Source organism: Leptosomus discolor, chromosome 13 (genome assembly GCF_034619465.1).
Source record: "Leptosomus discolor isolate bLepDis1 chromosome 13, bLepDis1.hap2, whole genome shotgun sequence".
Taxonomy (NCBI): Eukaryota; Metazoa; Chordata; class Aves; order Leptosomiformes; family Leptosomidae; genus Leptosomus; species Leptosomus discolor.
In genome coordinates this window covers 6,334,205-6,356,346 of record NC_141403.1, presented here as the reverse complement: position 1 = coordinate 6,356,346, position 22,142 = coordinate 6,334,205, and the positions used below count along the sequence as shown (strand labels likewise).

Here is a 22,142-nt window from a genome sequence, read left to right as displayed (position 1 = left end):
TTTATAAATCTATTCGAATGGAAAGGAAAAATTCTACATAGCGGCTGGACTGGGGTAGCTGTGACTATCATCACCTAGCAGACCAAAAAGTGAGAAGTGCTGAAGGTGTTTTCCCAAAGGATTATCTCTCCCTTTAAAGCTTGATCTCTGGAGAAGCACAGAAGCCAAGCCATGAGGCTCTATGCTTAGTCCTAAGTGTGAAGGACCAAAAAATATTTGGTCTTTAGGTCTGACCTACTCATTTCTGACAGACACAGCCCCTTTTGGGCCACATGTACTGATGTAAGGTCTTGGAAAGGCTGAGTTCCAGTATTCCTTTGCCTGCATCCCCTTTGCACTGTCTTCATTTTGCAGCTTTTACCCACCTGATGATTTCATGCTGCTTGAATAACACCCAGTGTTCTACAAGGTGCTCAGAGAATGCTGAAGAAGTCACCTGTTTAAATGTCTATATGCTTCCCTCCTTCCTCAGAAATATTCTAAAGGATACTAACTGGGAAAACTGTGTTCCCACTTCTGTCCTTATTAGGTTTTTTCTTTTTTCAAAAGAGCAGTTACTATGAAATTGTAGGTGTTTGTGTATGTACATGTGTGTACAGCTATCGATTTAAAAAAAATTACAAATCTTAGTAAGTCAATTAAGGAAATTCACAAATAAGACTTGAAAAAGAAGAATTATTTCAAAGATAGAAAATGAAAAAACTGCAATTCTAAACCCTCTAGTATCAGTTATGCTGGCGGCTGTAGATGTACTCATGTCAACCTTCATGTTGCAATCTTATTTTTGTTAAATGGTTCAGTGAAACATCACTAAATAAAGCTGTGAACTGTAATGCTGTAGTATTCTGTCAAGCCTTGATATACATAATTCTCAACTAGTCCTTTCTGTGCAGCAAGTATCATACAGTGGCATGATGAATAACTCACACACACAAATTTCTGGTCCATCACCAGCAAAAGACCAAGAGATATCTTTCATATGAGATAAAGAACACAAGATATATATATGAAAATATGACTAAACCCTGCAGCATGAACCATTAGAGTTACTCTTGTTTGCTGCAGGCGCATCCTGAGGTACATCACGCAGTTCAGGATCCCAGTGGAGTGTCAGAGTGGTCTTTCTACCAACCTCTACTCCAGGCTCCTCTCAGCTGGACCTTTGACAAGGAGTGGAAGAGACTGGTGTGTCCCTGGTCTTGACACAGAGTTAGGATCCAGCCAAGGCATGGACTAAATTTTTAGAAACACAGCATTGGTCCTTGTTCAGTGATACAGATGTAGCCTATCACAGTTAGCCGATAGAGAGGAAACTGATAAACCAGTCTTTTTCAACCTTCATTACATTAAGTCGAAACCACTTTACCTGTGTTTTTTGGAGTTGACAACTGACCCCTTCCAGCTGGCAACAGAGGGTTACCATTTTGTTGTTTCTTTCGGGAGCTTTTGATTTTACAGTGACTTACTTTGGTGATAATCCCTGTAGAAGCTCTGTGTTTATGGGTGTATAAGAAAGGCAGGTGAGAAGTTGTCAGGAATTCGAATCCCCATTCTGCAGATTGCAGTGGCAAAAACACCCCCATATGCCCCTGGAACCAGGATTTAACTCAGTGGTGGAAAACAGTCTTTGAGGTTTCTTGAATCCTGAGCAAAGCTGGCATTCATCTTTCCACTTTTGTTTTTTAGTGTTTTAGTCTCCAGGCTTGGAGGACTTTCAACTAATTTTTATTTCTGTATTAACATTTCAACAATACCTATCGTTGTCTTCCATTTTCTCTATTACTCCTTATCTGTAGTTTCCTTTTAGAAATAAAATCCTAAAAGCCTGAAATATACCAGGGTTTTTTCTTTAATTTAAAATAATTACTCGATAATTACTATGAAGGAGTGTTTAGAAAAGCTGAATATATATGGTTTTGCTTTCTGTGTTTGTAGCAGATGAGATTATTCCCAAACAAACTAACCTCACAAATGTGGTTGCGAAAATCAGTAGTAATTGATATAGCAATAATATGGCATGGATTCTATATGTATGTGTAGTGTGAGTTTCAGTAGGCAGTAGGTAGCCAGTACCAGAAAGCAGAAGGAAGTCATATTGAGGATCCAGTCTCCAAACAGGCAAAGATGAGCTGCCAGAATTGAGGACCATATGGAAGCTTTATCAGAAGAAACACCCCCGCAGAGCTTACAAGTCCCGTTAGGCAGAATCTCCATTTTCAGTCCAGATTCTCCTCAGCCCTCCACTCTGTGTTAACAGCTCTGCAGACATCCCTGTCCCTCTGTCCTGGCACGTTCATCGGCTGCGCAAGCCCAGAGCATCTATGGCACCAGCCCTGTGAGTTTAGCAGGAGCTGGGAGCTTCTCCCCTCAACCACACGCAGCAGTTTTCTGCTCCTACAGGCAGTAATCTCTGGGCGATTCCTACTTGAGTGTTGGAATGGAGTCCCAAAACCAACATGAAGCCCCAGAAGGGATTAATAGAGATTTGATAATTGATGCTATGGGCTTTGGAGAATTCTTGAATGACAAAATATCCACAGAGCATGCCTCCAGAAAAGAAATATTTATCCTCCATAAAAATAATAATTGAAAGCATTAGTTCTCAAAATAGTATAAACCAAGCTATTTTAAAGTGATCAAAGAAGATTTTTCAGAAAACAAATGCGTAATTTCCTTTCAGGACTCCAGACTTCCAAAATGCCTTTCCAAAGGAGTAAATATCCATGGTCTACACAATCCATCAAACATCACTGTAACAGTGATGACTTTAATCTACAAACAGCAGAAATCAAGAACAAGCTTTAGCAGCCTGCTACTAAGAAAATTTCAAAGTGGTCTTGTTCTCACGATTTTTACTTTAACAAGACCCTGCTCTTTGCATAAGATAACAAGCTTTATCCATTCTACAGACCTAAAAAGATTTGCATTTACATATGTTTATGTACAACCATTTTTTAAAATTTATGATTGTAATTTTGTAATTGACAGTACAGTGGTGCTCACTTCAGCTGTATACAAAACTCAGTGATGTACTTGCACAGAAAAACAAGAAGATACTCGCTGAAGTCTTGTTTGGCTCTACATAGTCGACACTACTTTTATTTTCTCTGTGTATTTTGCTTTGGCCTTTATCACCATTTCAGAAATCTAAACCAAATTTTCCCTATGTACAGCTTAAAGCAGCACCCACCCTCAGAAATACTTTCACAAACACATAGTTCAACATTTTTAAAAGTCCACCTATGAGATTCTGAAATTGTGATGTACTAAACTTTCTTCATCTCTCTCCATAATTGCTTAAGACTTTTATTTTTATATTTTCCAAGAGACTCTCTCCTTGCCACAGCAAGTTATTTGTTGAATATATGGGAGGCCTTGAAGAGAGAAACCTTTTGTCACATTCTCATCTAACATTTCAGAAAGATCCAGTGAGCTCTCCAGAAAATGTGGAGGAAAAGAAGTATCCAGGAGATGTCTCCATACCAAGTCCCAAACCCAAGCTCCATTCAAGAGATCTCAAAAAGGAACTTATCACGTGAGTCACAAAAAATGCCACGTTTTCCTCTGCCCTGCTAAAGCCTGACCACTGTTGTTCTGAGTGCTGATTTGAAGCAGATTTGGAGAAGCTGAGCAGGGAGATTTGCACGGCCGTTCACTGCAGGTAGTTCCCTGTTGTGTCTACGCAACTGGGTAGACGTGAGTTCTGGAGCTGAAACAAGCCAGGGCAGGCCTGGGAGTCCGGACAGGTTTATGACTAAAGTTATACTGGGTATCACTCCTTGTTCCTCAAACAGACAGGTAACAAGGGCAACTGCTCTTTCTACAAAACTCACAGTTTTATAATGTGCTACAGACTGGCTGTGCTAATGCTTATATAATTAAATAAACTTTATTTGAACAATCATCGTTATAGATCCACTGTCAAAAGTTTGCAGAGAAGTGCTGTGGATTTCTCAGATAGGAAACTTGTGAAGTTCATAAAAAGATAAAACACAAGACAGAAGCTGCCCCAGGGGTTTCTGACCTGTATGGATTCTGTGTTTCAGTCCTTCATCTGCTTCCTTCAAAGCAGAGTGAGTTATTCTGTCCTCCCAAAAATCCAGTGGATGTACATATTCACACTCTGGGAAAACAGGCAAATACTCCTTTTTCCCAAGTACAGAGACTCACTTTCTCAGTCTTCAGCTCCAAAACTTTGCTATCTAAAACTGCAGAGAAAACAGGATAGTTCTGTTAAATCTTTCTGCATGCAACAGCTTGTTTCGGTTTAGAGTCCTTTCAGTAAAACTGCCCCAACCAGCTCATAACAACAGTCACTTTTTAAAATCACATCTAGGATCTTTGTAAAAGCCCTTTGGATTCACATCAACATTATTTTGATATCAATAGAGTGTTTTCACTGTAACAGTCACCTAGGACTTAGCAACCATTCATACCACTTTTCTTTCTGTCCCAAACCAGGGTAGGTCTCTCTAGACAAGGGCACTCCGTATCGCCGAGTGATGATAGCCCGTAACCTATCACTGCAGGCTCACCCATAAATAAACGAGTCGCATCCCGTCACCTTGTGTCCTGCTCCCCAGACTCAGTGGCACTGAATCTGTTAGATCCGCCTCTGTCTCTAGAAATTACGTTTCCCTGGGGCAAGCTGCTGTGAAGAGTGATTCTGTCCCCTCACGCCACGCAGTCTGTGTGTTTTCTACTCTGCACATTATATCTGCACTTGTAGTTCATGACCTAAATTGCTACAGGTCACGTTTGTTTTGCCTCTTCTAAAACAAATGCATAAAAAAATCTCTGAGAGTTTATTTGCTGAAGACTAATGGCTTTTCTTTTGTAATATTTATTCCTTTGTGATATTGACCTGTTTTGAGATGTCTGTAAAACACTTTTCTACTCTCCTAGATAATAATTCCCAGAGTATTCACAAGGGCGATGATCAGTGGTTTTACTGTATTATTTTTAAACTGTGAGTAGAAACAGGCATCTATAACATAGCTGTCCAGAAAATTACATAAGAAATAGTCTTAATTTATAAGAAGACTCTGTAGGTCATATAGGGAACAGACTGCATTTCTATGACCCCATTGAGCAAGAACTTGTACAGAACAATTCAATACAGGTGGCTCCATCATGAGGAAGTTTTTAAAATGACATAAGCACTTGCACAAAAAAATTTCTGACATGGTTAGCTCAGTTGCAGTGAACTGATTCATAAATAACTCCTCCTAGTTTGTGCTTTCTATCTCTCCGTGTTAATTCTCCTGCCCATAACGGCATTGCTCGGGTTGAACTGGGCTGTGAAAGTGAGGCTGCTCTCTTCTTGAGGCTTCTTTACAGATTTGAGAATGTTCCTAGCACTCTGCCAGCTCAGAGAACATAGCCAGGTGAGGATCTCAGGTACCCCTTACTCATTATAGTGAAGCACCAGCCAAAAGTTTCTGCTTGCCCTTATCCATGGGCCCAGGGAAAGAAGACACAGCCTTTTATAAGGTGACTGAAGGTATAGTGTTAGTGTTGTAAAATACTGTAGAAAGTTATACTTCATTCGCCTACCCCTCCATGCACAAATGGCATTTCTTGACGTCTTTGCCCTCTTGCAGAGGGCTGTAGCCTGATTTGATAAATGAGCTCAGTGCCATGACTGAAGAAGGGACAAGGGAAAACAGAAGCTATAACATCTTCTCCAGGTCAAATATCCCTCCATTTCTTGGCAAGAAGGGACATATTTGTTGTGCTAAATGTACACCACCTTTGTATCTCTTCTCAGTTCATCTGAGAAACATCTTGGGAAACTTTTGTGCTCGTTCTGAACTTCAGGTGCATAAGCTTGATGGGCTTTCTGTTCTGCAAGTACCGTTAACACATAATTTTCCACTTATGTCAGCAAATATAGATTGAATGTGTTTCTGAAGAACGTGCTTTATTTTAATCAGAAGTCAAGGGAATTATTTTAAATATTACTGTTCTCTGGCTTGTGTTATACAGGAGGTCAGCTCAGAAACTTCATCGCTGACATTTATGCACTGCTGTCAAAATTTGGTACCAGTAATGAAACTCTTCTTTTAAGAACCCAAGTTGTAAACAAAATATCTATGCCAAGCATGGTGGTTTCACATTATATAGATTAAAAAAAAAAAGGTTTTGACTCATTTGTATGGTGGAAATAGGAAAACTTTTTTCCACCTATGCTTCAAGTAATAATTGAATGGTAGAAGTGCCATGTAGGTTTTGCTAGTTTTCTGTAGTGTCATGGTAGTGTCGAGATGTGTAGTGATGAATGTGCTTGCCCTGAGGATCATTATGGAATTCACTGCAGGGTAGGATGAGCTATTTGTGTATTAAACATACCCTAATTTCTCATTGCATCTTCTTTGCATAGCTGCCCAACCCCAGGATGTGATGGTAGCGGTCATGTAACAGGAAACTATGCCTCACACCGCAGGTAAGAAACAACAGGAAGCCTAAAGCAGGAAGCAGAGCTACTTTTAGCTATTGTCATCTTTGAACGTTGTTATGCTAACTGTGGGGAAGTATTCAAAAGTCATTTGCAGGGAATAATCCGTAAAGAAATATGGGTGGTTTTCCTGATTTTGTTATACATAGTGAAGGTCTGGACTCAAACTGGTGGAGTTAAGCACCATATGTTTATTGCTGCAGCTGCACATCTTAGCTGAGACCTGTAGATAAGTGATTTGGAAAAGTTTTCATGTCCCTAAGTGCACAAGCACTCTCTGCACAGACACCAATGCATAAGATTTTAAATGAGGTTTCTGCAGGTACCTCTATGGATGGTTTTGAAAGTCAAAGATGTGCTAATGTAAGCTGAGGGTGCAAAATATTTTCCTCAGAATAGCCTGCTGTCGATAGCAAATACCGGGAGTTGAAATGATCGGTTCCTGCCTTTCCTTTCGGGAACAGGATGGAAGCAGTTTCTGCCTTTTCCCAGCAATGTGGACCAGATGCTCTACCTGACCTTCATGTAGGCAACATAAAAGAAGGACACTGTGTACCACTGCCTCCCCATGCAGAGCTTTACAGGGGCTTAGAAACCTTTGGCCCTGACCATGTACATTTCCATTAATTTAAGAACCACAGTCTGATATTGCCTGCTCCTCCTTTGCCGTGAGCAAATTTTTGAGGATCTCTTTTTTTTCTCATTATAAGTCATAGATTGTCTGGAGGTTGCTGTTTCAAGAAAAAACATTCTGTTTTAGTAAAACATTTCACATTGTGTTTTTTTTCAGCGTTTCTGGGTGCCCATTAGCGGACAAGACATTAAAATCCCTTATGGCTGCTAACTCTCAGGAGCTTAAGTAAGTATTGCTAAAAACAGAGATGTTGTTGTTATTCATCTTCAATCAACATGTTCCCTACTTTAATGCAGTTGTTCATTTGAATTGCTCTGAGCCATGTCAAACCTTTTTCCAAAACTTGAAGTGAATTTGTTTGGAAGCTTTAGAGTGAAATAGAGTTTACTTTTGTCCATTCGGCTTTCTTCAATTTTGTACCCCTTCATTCTCATGAATTATCCAGGACCATGAAGTAAACACTAGGAGAGAGGCTCCTCTCAGAGTATTTCTGAATCAGCGAGAAAAAGAAAATATCTAACATGTAAGACTGATCTGGCAAATAACTCAGTCTGATCCAGTTAGAATAAATTAGAATTATTTAGTCAGAAATAAACCTAGCTAGAATAAATCTAAAAATGAGACCAGAACTCCTGTAAATCATTTTTTGTCATTCACTACCATATACTCTGAGTTTAATGTCACTGAAGCAGACATCAAGTCATATGATTTTGTGCTGGCATAATTCTCACCATGAAATGTCACTTACAAAAGGACCGTGCAGGCTCTGCTATATAGACAGATGTATAGGGACATATGAATATTTCAAAAATCTGTAGTCAAGAGAGGCACTGGCAACCAGTCATCTAGTTATTGAATTGGCTTTGTCAATAAGGATGTGGGGAAGAGGAAAGGATAATTAGAGTTCTTTCATAGCGTTCCCTCTGCAACTTGTAAATTGGATCCCATAATAGCTGGCTTGGAAAAACTCATGAATGTGTGTAAAAAGGGGAGAATCCCGTGACTGTCCTTTCTGTCCTTTAGGTTCATGCCTAGTCCAGATAGAAGAAAATTAGGTCTGATGATGGCACAATTATGCTGTTCTAATGGTATTAATAGTAAGAGTGACTACGTTTAGGCTTGACTCAGTGTTTAGTCACAAGTTAGCTTCCTCGGATCAAATGTTAGTGGTCTTGTCCTCTACTCTGACAATGTGAACTAAAAACAAAATGCTGAACTATTGGTAGCTATGGAGTTGAAGCTGCTGGAGATGCAGCAAAATGGCAAAGAAAGGCCATTTATACAGGCAACTGTTGAAAGCTGTTCCCAAAGCCAGTAGGTAAAGTGACACACTGGCACAATGCTTGTCTTTCCATCACCGAGTCTCAAAGGTATAAAATATAGGTTTAGTTTGTTTTAAAAAGAGCAGCACAAGAAGCAATGAATTGACTTGTGAAAATGCTGACAAATTTGAAATCACTTGCTGAGTCATATATATTCGCCCCTGTTTTTGTTGGCTTTCTGCCATACATAGACACTCACACAAATATTTTGAATAGTCGCTACTCATGCAGCGCCCCCCCCCCCCCCCCCATTCATGTGTGAATAAGGAAATTTGCATACCAATATGGTTATTTTTCCACTAAAGCTTCTAGAGTTTTGGTCATGCCATAAGGAAAGAGGAGCAACAGCATATGACTTAAATGACAAACTGCACACTGTACGCCATGTATAATAAGTGAGTTGTGAAAGACAAAGTCAAAGTTCATGAACATTTCACAGACAGAAATATGTTGCATAACGCACTTAGCATTTAATTTCAATTAACTAGAAAAAGAGCAAAAATCAAAATCTGTTCACAGACAATTTGCAAAAGGAAAAAGGGCTAAATAAAACTATTTTCCACAAACGTACCACCTTATTTTAGCTTCCTGCAAATGTTGTTCAGGTGAAATTTTAAACAAAACTCTGCTCTTATAAGTGTCGGCTAAATGAAACCTTACGCCAAAACTGCAATCGTGCTTGCACTAGTATAAAGTAGTGATATCAATATTAATTTTACTATTGCTATATGAGCAGAGGGCATAAATGTTCATAGAATTCGGCCATGAAAGTACCCTCATGTGGTTAGTCATGAATATGAAAAAGCCATGTATTTTTTCCAAAATTTATTCACATTTACTTTGCCAGAATCAAGATATGATTTTGGCTTTAATTATGAAACTCTAAGCCAGCAAAGATACAAGGCTCCCATGTGATCTGCAGTTTGGAAAGAGGGAAGATCTGTTCAGAAAGTGAGCCTTTGAGAGATATTAAAGAAATTTTTTATCTGAGGATTCTTGCAGCACAGAGCAATCTAAGGTGGTCAAATTAAAACATACTAAAGTGGATGATGACTCAGATTTTAAAGCTATAAGGGATGATTATGACTGACTATCCTATATTTCATCAAAAAGCTTGCTTATCAAGTCTTACAGAATTTTAAAAGTGTACTGCAGAAAGATATTACTTACAGTTCAGAAATGTTAAGGGATAAGTAGTCAGTCCTATCCTTAGACAAGCTCTTGCAGTGGTTAAATGTCAATTTTTAGGAGAGATTCTAACAGTTCTCCTAGCTAGGTTTCACACAACACATTGATACAGATCCATATTCCATAAGCAGCGTGACATATGTCAGTCAGTGGTTTTCTCAACTGACCTCTGTGGGTTTGCTGTACCCACAGTTCACATCCAGCCATCCCTGTGAGCTTTCTAGGGAGTAAAAGTACCAGAAATGCTACCAGATCTGCAGCTCAGCGTACTAATTTTACAGGCATTCTACAAGTTTCATCTACCTAAAGATAAAGCAGCCCTCTTGGAGAAGGGAACAGAATAGCAGGCGTTTGATGCACAGTTACAAGAATTTCTATGTGAAATCACTGAGAGATTTGCTCTTGGAAAACAAACTTAATGAATTTTAAAAGAATTTGTAACCTACACCCACTTGAGAGTTGACATCTTACAGCTTGAGCTCCTGAGGCCTCTGGCCCTCCAATGTAAATCTGATTTTCTGGGCTCTGTATAGGAATCCAAACCAGAGGATGACTCCCTGAGCTAGGTCATCAGTCCAAATTCATCAGCCAGACAAAAGCTGATGAAGATCCACGGTATTACTGTCTGTAAGGCAACACATTGTTGGAGTACCTTGTATTGTGGAATTTCACAATCCATACAAAGATATAACCAATATTTGGAAAACCCAACCCAATGGTCAAGCTTAGAAGTCTTGCTAGGGAAGCTTCTCGCTAATTTGTCAGTACTCTATCTGAAATATGATCCTATAATTTCATCAGTATTGACAATATCTCAGCCTCAAATTTCAAGAACTTCAACAATACTTTGGACTCTAATCTGGTTGTGAAATCTAACTGTTGCTGGAAGGGGTAAATATAGATGGGGAAATTAAAATTTAGTTCAGCGTCCTTTTTAAGTCTGTAACTCTCAGACTTGTTATCTGAATGTCTCCCACAAAGAGCTCTTACTGAATTAAAATCCACGTCCAGTCTATGAGGACAGCTCTTCCATCTGTGATCATCTGATAAAACAAGTAGCCAAAATTAATACCCGTAGTATTTGGCAGGTGTTCTGGATTTACTTGTGAGCGTTCACACTCTCCAGACATCTGCCCTTGCTGCCCACTCCATATGACATCGTGCCCAGTCCTTGTCCCACACTCAGACAGGTCAACATTTAGCTCTACACAGTCGAGCATATCTGGCACTCTGCAACCCACACCTCTACCTTTGCTGTCAGTGTGAGGCATGCCATTCTGCCAAAATATTTTGTTCAGAAAACGTCATCATGAAATGTTTTGACATTGTCTTTTTTAAAAAAAAAAAAGTCTCCCCTTTCTTCAGTTGAAATTATTTGCTGAATTCTACTTGAATCAGTGAATAAATCTGGTCATGTCCAAAAGAAATCAAATTTTTGACAAATTAATTGTTCACAGAAAAATAGTTTTAAATATTCTGTGAAGAGACACACCTGCACACTCAGATGTGATTTTACAATTATGTTTGTAGGTGTTTTCCATGGCAGCCTACCAATGACTAGATTAAATCACCCATCTCCTCACCCCTGGAAAGATTCAGTAACAACTGAGACTCTTAAGAGAGTATTGAGCAAGTTTCCTTAATGGTTTGTTACTTGGCGCAACTCTTTCTACAATTCTGATTCTCTCTAACAATCGTAGCATTCAAAAGGCCTTTAGGGATGTTTAGCGTAAGAACTTTGTGCTGTGTAATACAGAAACACAGAAATGGCTGGCACAGCTTCTAAAGGTAAATATTTTTTTGGTGCTGCTTTGTGTGCTAAGGTGTGTTTCTCTTCTCTCAAAACAAAACAAAACCGAAACCCACGCAAGAAATACAATAGCCTTAAACAAAATAAAAACATAAGTAAAATCTGAACTTCTGAGATGGAAGATGCTACCACTAAGGTCCTGCTCCAAACCCCCCAAAAGTCAGTGGAAAGACCTACTGACTCCAGTAGGCTCTTGGAGCATGTTCTTCATGTCTGACCAGCAAGCAAGAAGCCCACCTTCCCAGGTCGCTGAGAAAAACACAGTAACAGGCAGCTTTGTTTCTTTTCGTTGTACAGATGTTTTAGCATTAATCATTCATACTTGGAAAGGCTCGTTTGTTGCACACACACACACAGAAACCCCTTAACTATGAAACAGAAGCATAATCCAATTGCCAAGCTGAACACCCGATTGAATCTAGTGCTGGAAAGGTACGGTCCTGTTGTATGCTTACAGTGCTAGAATATACAGATTATTAATTTCAAATTCTGGCTATTATCTACTGATGCCCAAAAGTAAAACTGCTTCTCTGCTTCTGTTTGCCCTTCTGTAAATACTGGCAAAGTGCTTATTTATATCTGAACCTGAAAACATCAGAAGAATAACAAACAAATACATATCAGTAAATTTACAAATAGATCTATATCAATCTGGGGGTTTGGGGTTTTTTGTAATGTTGATTCTGTACAAGGAAAAATGTTTGGTGCAAACAGTGTTATAAACTCATTAAATCTACACATCACATGCAATATATTTCACATTCCTTACTAAAACTCCGTTAGAAAAGAAAAAAAAAAACCCACAACTGAAAGGAACCTGCTTATTTTTAAAAAACTCTGAAAGAATGAGTTGTGATGATGCAACAAAAGCTCTGCTGTTCTTTCTTCCATCCTAGACAAAATGCAGAAGGTACACGTTATGTCCTGTGTACCTTTGAAGCTGTATTGTGTATTATTCTATAGGTGCCCGACACCTGGCTGTGACGGCTCTGGCCACGTGACGGGGAACTATGCATCCCACAGAAGGTAAAGACCGTCCCACCGCACGGGGCTGCAGCGCTCAGGGCTCTCGGCAAGCGGCAGCAGAAAGAGGTGGCTTTTATTCTGTGTGCTTCTTTCAGCTTATCTGGTTGTCCTCGTGCCAGGAAAGGAGGTATCAAAGTGACTCCTACCAAGGAAGAAAAAGAAGACCCTGAACTTAAGTGAGTACAAAAGCAGCGTCTTCCACTGAAGGGGGGGAAAAAGCCCGTAAGAGCTCAGGGCCTTGAGGCATCCCGGGAGGTGCCCCAGTTCATCTGAGCCGTGGGGGAACAGGGCCTAGAGCCGGGGCTGGACCAAGCGCTTCTGCTTCTTGCAAAGCTGGTGGAGTCCCTCACCTTGGAGCTTGAACAGTGAGGAAGGATCGCTGTGTCTGCTTGCATTGGTCCAATTATCTTAAATAGTGCTACGAAAGTGCCACTTGGATAGAAAATTTGGCAAAACGAAGGAAAACAACTTATTTCTGCCTGCAGTGAAATCTTTACGTGTCAGCTAATTAAATCAGAGTGACACCTTCAAAATATGTCCCAGGGAACTCAAATATATGTAAATCTCATGTCTTTCCTCTATAAATAAATTAAAATTTCACTTAAAGTGAAAACTGGAAAGTCAATAGAGATTCACTACATTCCTGACTTGAACACACATTCCATTAAAATAAGTAAATGACAACTGCCAGAACATAGATAGGAAGATTTAGTTGCATACCTTGTTGTTCTTAATATGTGCTAATGATCTATGAGCGGCTGCACAGCACTGACAGAGCAGCACAAAAAGCCCCAAACCTTTCTTTGCAAGCATTTGCACGAGGTGATAGAAGTTTTCCAGGTACAGGAACCCATCTCCTGCTCCATGCCAAAAACCTAGATAGAGGGGAAAGAATGTTGACTTTGTGTACACTTGCAGAAGTGTGATTTGTTGCCTGTGGTAGAATTTCAATTTTCTTTTCTGGTAAAATACTAGCTAAATGAACATTTTCATTTCTTAGGCTGTACGACTGTGTTTTAAATTGTCTAATCTTAAGATCAGCTGAACCCCCATAACTCAGCTTGACATGAATTGGATGCTCAGGTACCGTGTGCCTCCAGGGACCGAGTCTTAATCCATGAATGCAAAGTGGCACAGGCAGCTGGCATTATTTTCTCAGATTTTCTTGAGACTGTCTTCGCCTGCTCTCTCCAGTGAAAACGGGGGTTCTTTTGCTGTGTTTCTGTAGATGTCCAGTGATAGGCTGTGATGGCCAAGGTCACATATCAGGTAAATACACTTCTCATCGCACTGCTTCTGGTTGTCCTTTGGCTGCCAAGAGACAGAAGGAGAGTCCTGTCAATGGGTCTGCACTACCCTGGAAACTGAACAAACAAGAGCTGCCACACTGTCCTTTGCCAGGCTGCAACGGGCTGGGTCATGTTAATAATGTTTTTGTCACCCACAGAAGGTATAACTTTGTGTTTTCTCTTTTCATTTTTCCTTAACATTCCACTGTTGAATTGGCAACATGCGAGCTTACAGTCTGAATGAATTGTGCTGAAGTCTCTCGAGTAACAACATAGTTTACCTTGCAGCTGAAGCAATGCGGATCAGAATAACTTGCAGGGAGCTGGGAACAACTTTTACCTCTTTTTCTATGTTCCCATTGCAGCGTGACTTTCCAAGGTCTTTCTTCAGATAGCACGGTTTCTCTATGGTTTAAAATTGAACAGAGTTCTTTCTTAGGCAAATATGGAGTTATATCTGTATATCTCTGATGGAAAATGCAAGTATCATTGAGATGTCACCAAGAAAGATTTAGTAAGAGCAATGGCTGCATTCATTTAACCTTTCTACTAGCAGAAAAGCTGTTTTCATAAACTTTGTATTTCAATAGCTAGAACCTCACAAAAAAGTAAACATGTAGAACTCATATGGGTTACATAAATTTGAAGTTATAACAGCCTTACAAAGAAAACTATCCTTACAAAGCAGGACTCACATAACCAGTAACAACACCACAATTTTATATATCACTGTGAAAACACTAGTATAAATTTGACCAAGTTGAACAATATTGCTTAAAGAATCTGGCTATTAATTAATACCTGGCAAAGTTTGGCCTTCTCTCTGTAACAGGAATTAAATCTATATGCTATGCTGCCTTTGCTTTCTAACACTCTGAACCAGCTTCTGCAACACAAGAAAGTCCAAACTTGACTTGAACAAATTCAGCCAGAGCCCAGTGCTATTCTGACTTTATGATCTGCATCCCTCGTTCAAGTCTTCACATTAGGACACTACTGTTAATTGGGGCTAATTAACTCACGCTAAGCAATATGATAATTTCCAGCAAATAACATAATAGCATGTTAGCTGGTTGCAACTCATACTACCGATTATTTCTGTCCTACTTAAGGCTGGTTCACACTCAAGATCATGTTAGTTAAAATGAGGTAGTAAATGCATTTTTGGGATATGATAGCCTTTCCTAGCGCACTTGAAACCTAAAAAGGAACCTATGGCTTTGAGACCTTCTTCCAGTTAGTTGTCTGCCCTGGGCAGAGAGGTTAAGCAGCATTTTAGAACTGTAGAACTAGTGTGTTTCCCTTTATATCTTTCAGCTAAGCAAGTGCAAAGCTAACGTTAACCCACAAAAGCTTGCTTTTTTTTTCCCATGTGGAAACACCATGTCTGTTAGGATTTTTATTTTTAATTTTCACACATGCACAAAAGTAAACTATTTTTCTCTGGAACAAAATTTTCCTTCACTCCTTACTTGGCTACATCTGAATACAAATCCTTCTGCCAGTTCTTCAGCATATGGGTATTTCTTCTTTGTTATTTATAAAGATAGTATTAAGACAGTGCAATTCATCTTAGCCCTTTAGTGGGCTATAAAAATTGCCTCAGATAATTACCAGCTGATGAAATTGTAAGCTTTGAAATAGGAAAATGTAATTTAATGTGAACAGTGGTTAAAAAGCAAACTGACTATATAATAGAACCATTCAAAAAAGCTATTACAGTCTGTAGAGTATATCCAGACTTATTATTGTATTGATCATTATTATGTATCAACAAAATGATACAATACTTGTTCACCATAGAAATCATCCCATTAACTAATTTTCTTTTTATGATAGTAAACTTGCCATTTTAAAGGACCATACTGCCCCTCTCCTCTGGAGCACAAGCCCTCAATAAAAACAATTGAGAGTTTTTATTTATGAGTGTTGGAACTTCAAGAATTCCATAAGTGCATCTTCACATAACTTAATAGTAGTTGCCACTGCTATTTTGATTATTCTAAAATATGCTTAAGAGTTGTTTACTTTTAGGTTGAGATTTCTGTGCCAATTTTCAAGCTGGAATACACAGTTAAATGGCTCTTTATGAGTTATGTCATTCCCCGAAGCTGTGCTATAATGGAGATACTGATGTGACCTTAGGTACAGAGGTCTGCCCAAGTGCATGATAATATTGCCTGAAAGGATTGTTGCCATTTTCAAGTGGGTGCTAATGTTTTTTTTTCCTATCTGTTTCAGCCTGTCTGGTTGTCCTCTGAATGCACAAGCCATAAAAAAGGGCAAAATTTCGGAAGAATTAATGACTATCAAGCTTAAAGCAAGTGGTGGTAAGGAGATTTGTAAAAGATGATGACATTTATTTAGATAGAAGGGCCCTGACTCCCATTTACACTTATGCCCCTTTATGCCATTCTGGCATTAATTCTCACTCCTTTCAGATGTCTCCAGCAATAACGAATCTTGAATAACAAAAATCTTTGCATGAGAGATTATAAAATTCTTCTCATTTACATCAAGATAACTCAACATTGAGGGTATGCTCTCATCTTGTCTCGGAGCATAATTTTTTGACTCAGAGAGGCTTTTAATATTGTTATTACTAATAAATTCTTAGTCACAGATCAGGAGGACTTAGCTATCTGATAACTAAGGTAAGAAGGGATAAATATTGTGAGCAGAAATTGACTCCTCTCCCTAACTTGAATACAACATGGTTTGGTTTCTGTGCAGTACTTGGACAGTTTTGCTAACACATGTAGTGAGTTTGAAGGAACAATTACCAAACAGATATGGGGAAAATACGTAGGAGTCTCCTTTCTTACACAGCGTGCTTTATTAAGTCGGGCACTGAGCCAGAATTCAGGGAACTTAGTCGTTATGCCTCTATCTGCTGAGGAAAATGTTGTGTTGTGTTGGGCAAATGAGTTTACTTCCATGCAGCTATGTCATCACTGGGCAGGGGCAGCTGCTTACAGATTTCCCCAGCTGACTCCCAGTAGACTCTGTCCAGGGCTTTAGTTTTTAAGGCAGTAACAACAACAGTGGCACAAATCTCCAGGCAGAGCTGGTCTCAGAGTAATACTGAGCAGAATGAGGGACATGTATTGCCAGCAGCTGTAGCTGCTCAGTGTTTTCAGGACAAGCCTTTCATTAAAGACCTGAAGGTTTTTTCCTTTGCTGTCTGACTTGTGGGGATCTGAAAAGTCTGCTTTCCTTTTTTTTTTTTTTTTATTTCTGTAGTGCTTGTTAGCTTCCTGACAATATCCCTTTTGCTGTTATCTAAAATTCACTATTTATCACACGTAACTAAGGCTGTGCTTCTTGAAGTTATTCCGCACAGAGATTTGCCCCCACGGAACTTCTTGCAGGATCAGAAGCAGGTACAGAGGAGCTTCAGCAGTTATACTACTGGAGAAGTCACCCTGCGGTGTTCCCTGCAAAAGAAGGGTTATTGTTACATTTCTTTTAAAATGAAAAAAACCTCTCATTAAAATACCTCCTCATTTTATGATAAACTTTTCTCTATCTGAGCAATTTTTCCTTTCTGTACCCTCCAGCTTGTAGCTGCATGTTACGCTGGAAAAAAAAAGAACTGTGAAACAGAAAGACTCAGAAAACACCTATGTTTCAGCTCACATAGACGTTTTACAGCTAGGAATGATTTTGACAGTAAAGGCAAAGTAAGAAGCAATTTAAGGATCAATCATTTGATCGAAAGCTTGTTATCTTCTTCTTGTTCAGTAACAGATAACGCCGCTTATTACTCATACATGCATTTACACATGAACACTTTCAATCTGATATCGGTGCTTTCAACTATTCGCAGGTATTGAGAGTGACGAAGAAATCAGACACTTGGATGAGGAAATAAAAGAACTGAATGAATCCAACCTTAAAATTGAAGCTGACATGATGAAACTTCAAACCCAGGTATGACACTGGTGTGAAAGTTTTACCTTTTCTCTTGTTATGATGAAGCACAATAAATAAATTAAACGTTAAGTAAATGCTATGTTTAAAGACAAGTTAGTCTCCTGTGCACTGGTTTTCCCATCACTCCGTGGCACTGAAAATCCTACAAGCTTTTTTGTCAAATTTTTGTTTGTTTTCTGTAAATAAGCAGCAGATTCACGGGTATTGTCTTAAAGATCTGGTGAATGACAAATTCAGGGAAGTTTGGAGCTAATCCTGGCAAGCAGAAAAACCATATTTACCAAACAAAACATTCATTTTCCTTTGTTGACCAAACCTCTGTTGACCAAACCGTGCAGAATCCCATGACTGTGGTTTTTAGGGAGGATATTACCTCTTCCCAGCGCACGTCTAACTCTTAATGCGAGTTGACTTTGTTCTTAATGTGTACCTAAGAAAATCTCCCTAGTTCGGTTCACTCACTGTCAGTTATTCAAATAGCTTGAATTTTGCCTCCAGGCACCACCTGATAAAGAATGGATGCCTTTCGCTAATTTGTGTAGAAGAGGAGCTTAATGGGAACTATGGAAAAGAGTCATTCTCTTTCATTCTTTTGTATACTGGAGAGATTAAATCGGCTGATAGTGGTTCTTTGGAGTCAGCTGAATACATTCATCCCCACAGAGACTCCGATATGCACCTGGGAGTTCACCTGGGCAGACTATGTAAAAGCAAGAGCAGAAGCTTGCTCAATATCTTAGCAAGAAGAGTTTAAGAAAAAAGTTCCTAAATGAGATCTGGGAACTGAATACAAGTCTAAATGGATCTAAAACCAACTGCGTGTAACCATACCCCTCTGTATTTGTACCACACTGGAATGCATAGTGCTGATTGATGCTGGTTTTGTAACCACTGCAGCATGTATGGTCTAAATAAGGGTGAAGTTTATGCCACCTATGCTGGCTCTAAATGATTCACTTTGCACTGCAAAGGTTGTGGAGATATCCATCCCAAATTGCACTGCAGTGAGGGAGGGGGTGTGTTTGTGTGGGGTGTTCAGTGTCTCAGGACACTTATTTCAGTTCTCTCTGGTGATCCCTGTGCTGTTTGCACAGAGTTCACCCAACTTGTGCAGTCAGATTTCTCCTCCTTGCCCTTGCTCCCTGGTGAAGGCAGTCTGACCAGCAAAGCCTGAACTCAACTACAGCCGAAGCAACATGTCCCCTCCATGGCTTGCTCCCTCTCCTTTTAGTCTAGCCCAGCCAGGCTGCCACAAGAACCCTCCAGAGGAGAGGCTGTAGTGGGTCGCAGGCAGGCAAAAAAAGGGTTCCCACCCCTGGGGACAGCTTTGATGTGTGATGGTGTGTGAGGAAGGGAAGTAAAGTGGCCACAGCAAGAGACATTTAAGCAGCGCAGAGGTGTGCATCCTAACAAGGAGAGGGTGGGCACAACAGCCGTGGACGGGACTCCGTCCCTCTGTGCCTCGCGAAGCCACGGCCAAGCACAGGGCTGTCAGCTCTTGGTTCTGTCCTGCCCCACTGCCCGCTGTGGGGCCAGGAGCTGGGCAGTGGGCAACCAGGCCCTGCTGTTGCTGCCTGCGGATTTTCAGCACTGCTTTTGACATGGAAGCCTTCAGAGCTCAGTCTATTCCCAGTGCTGTCACGCTAAAAAGATACCATTTTGCTCCCTCGGATGCTTTTTCCCACTCTTTCCAAAACCCTTGTTTCCATTCTGCTGGTCAGAGATCATCTTTGCGATGATCGTGGTGTGCTCAGCCTCTCAGTTTCCTTTCCACTCTATTTTTCTCTTATTGTTTCCAGCACCAGCCCTGTCACTAATCCCAGCCAGCCCACAGATCTACCCTCCGCCCAGGAGCGGGGCAGGAAAGTAGCACAACAGCTAATACCCGTGTCCTTGCTATTGTGGTGGAGCAGCAGGGATGCTGTAAGAGCAGGACAGCCATGTAAACATCAGCCTCCTTTCTCCTTCCCTCCACCAGCCCTGCGGCCACACTCTGTCCCAGCTCAGACACTGACCTCCACCCCTCCAGCTCACTTCCCTCCTCCCGCTGTGGGGTACTCCCCGGTGCCTCGCTGCCACAGGGTTTCTCCATGAACCAGCAGTAAATTCCACTGGTTCACAGCAAATACAACCTCTACCTTGCTGTGAATATTCTGTGGAGAATGTATGTCTACCTTAAAAAAAACCCACCTGCGTTTCAGACCCATTGTGGCCCCTCTTATAATCATGTGACTGTAATTTTGGGTTCAAACCATGGTTACAATGCTGCCAAGGGCCTGTCTGTTTGTGTGTTTGTGCCTGCCTGTGTCTTTTAGATCACATCTATGGAAAGCAATTTGAAAACAATAGAAGAAGAGAACAAACTCATAGAGCAGAACAACGAGAGCCTGTTGAAGGAGTTAGCTGGCTTAAGCCAAGCCCTCATCTCCAGCCTCGCTGACATTCAGCTTCCACAGATGGTAAGACCACACAGCCAGCAGCTTCGCACCTTCTTTGAGACTGGTTTGCCAGCACTTGAAGCAGATGAGCAAGCTCAGGGACCAGCAGGAGCACTGGAGCTGCGTTAGCAGAGAGCTCTTTTAGCCTAATTTACTGTGCAGAGATGCTGGATCATGAAATCTGAGTGATAGCAGGGCAGGCCTGGTGTCTCTGCTCTGTACCACACTGTGCAGGGCAGGCTTTTCCCCCATTCCTCCCTATCTGAACGTCCACCCTGCACAAAGAGTGAGAACTTCACATCGAGAGCTCTTATTTACTCTGCTCCTAGATTGAAACTTTAACCTGTTTCATACAGGTGATTTTTCTGGAGCCAACAAAGCTCTACCTTCTCAAAAACTCCAAGTCCTTGATGCCTTACTTGCCAAGGCAGGCCAAATCCACAAAGGTGCTCGGGTCTCCAGAGTTACCGCCCCTTTCCCAACCTCAAGGGTGCCACCAGGAGCTTAGGTGAGGACAGTTACGGGGATGTCAGCCACAATCCCAGAGCCAAACAGCCCACAATAAAAAAGCAAGTTACACTGATGACCATATTTCCAACCCCTTTTCTTGCTTGGAGAGCGTGTGGTTCCCCCAGCACACGCAGCTCCCTTCACTTCCACAACCCCTCCGTTACTTTGGATGGCTGCCCTGTTTACGACTTCTCCCCGGTTGCCATATCGCTGCTTTTCCATGCTTCGGGGTTGGGTGTTTGGGGTTTTACGGCCTTGATTTTCTCTCCTACAATTATAATCTGTTTTGTCTTCATTTAGGGGCCAATCAGTGAGCAGAATTTCGAAGCATATGTAAATACACTCACAGACATGTACAGCAATCTGGAACGGGACTATTCCCCCGAATGCAAAGCTCTGCTGGAAAGTATCAAACAGGCAGTGAAGGGCATCCATGTGTAGGATGTGAAAGCTGCTGGGCAACAGAAATTACTTAACAGCAGTAAACTCCAGATGGATCTGTTAGGAGTTCATGTACTGCTAAGGGGTGTAGGTTGCCATGCTGCATTTACAATTGCAACATTGCACTAATTTTTTCCCAGCTGACGTAAAAAAAAAAAAAAAAAAAAAAAAAGAATAAAAACACAACAGACTATTTGTATTAACAGCAATGCACTCTGTTAGTATATTGTATTTATTTCAGTACAATTCCTTTTTTTTTTTCTTCTTTTGCACTCAGTTTTTGTAAAGTGAATGTAAAAAGTGTGTGCGACTATTTTTTATATTTTTTATTTATTTCTAATCAAAGAGTTGTTTTTTTTATCTTTTAACAGCATTTTTGCGGCCTGCCATATTTTTACAAATGTGTTTATTAATTTATTTTCCAATGGGATTTTAAATAGACTGAAAGCTATACTGTAAATTAAATAACTTGCTGGGTTTGTACAGGAAGAAAAAAAAAAAAAAAACCTATGAAAGTAACAAATGACTGAACCGTGGTTCTAGTTTTATTTTCCTCACATCCTGCTTTTTTATAATGGCTTTGTATCAGAACTGGGTTTGCAGTAACATGAGATGGGAAGATGCATGGAATGAGAAGATAAACGGTGCCCACTAGTGGGGATCCTGGGCTCGTAAAAGCACAGTATGCTGGAAAACAGTGTGTTACGGAATACGTTAGCAATAATGAAATATAGCAATCAGCAAAGCACTTGACTTGGCTGTGTGATTTAGCCTATGCGAATGATTATTTAAAACGTTTCAAGAGAACTTCAGATTTATTTTACCACTGCAGTTTTTTTCAGAGTTAGCTCATGGAGGGACATGGCAATTATCTCTAAACAAGGATAATTTGATAGGACTGGTACTTTTTTAGTACGAGACGTTGAGGTTTTAACCAAGTGACCAGTATTGCTATGGATTTGGATTTGAAAAACGCAAACACATCCCAAGCTGAAGGCTTTGTACATAATGAATCGAACACATCTCCCCTGAAATGGCATTTGATACTGGTTTGAACTTAACGGCAGCTGAGAAGGCAGCGGTCTGGAGAG

At 40.4% G+C, this 22,142-nt stretch overlaps 1 protein-coding gene across 6 annotated transcripts in view; it reads left to right on the top strand.

Moving 5' to 3' along the window:
• The window catches only part of ST18 (ST18 C2H2C-type zinc finger transcription factor), a 174,414-nt gene extending 153,363 nt beyond the window's left edge, over positions 1-21,051 (top strand). For 5 of the 6 annotated variants that reach the window (XM_086472493.1, XM_086472498.1, XM_086472496.1 and 2 more), the window contains 10 exons: positions 3,420-3,535; positions 6,383-6,445; positions 7,248-7,316; positions 12,375-12,437; positions 12,533-12,613; positions 13,666-13,887; positions 15,968-16,056; positions 17,556-17,659; positions 19,978-20,121; positions 20,911-21,051. In XM_086472493.1, the coding sequence (XP_086328619.1) occupies positions 3,420-3,535; positions 6,383-6,445; positions 7,248-7,316; positions 12,375-12,437; positions 12,533-12,613; positions 13,666-13,887; positions 15,968-16,056; positions 17,556-17,659; positions 19,978-20,121; positions 20,911-21,051 (1,092 nt within the window). Of the gene's footprint in view, positions 1-3,419; positions 3,536-6,382; positions 6,446-7,247; positions 7,317-12,374; positions 12,438-12,532; positions 12,614-13,665; positions 13,925-15,967; positions 16,057-17,555; positions 17,660-19,977; positions 20,122-20,910 lie in introns of those variants that run through there. The other variant, XM_086472494.1, reaches the window with a different exon arrangement.
• Positions 21,052-22,142: the final 1,091 nt, after the last annotated feature.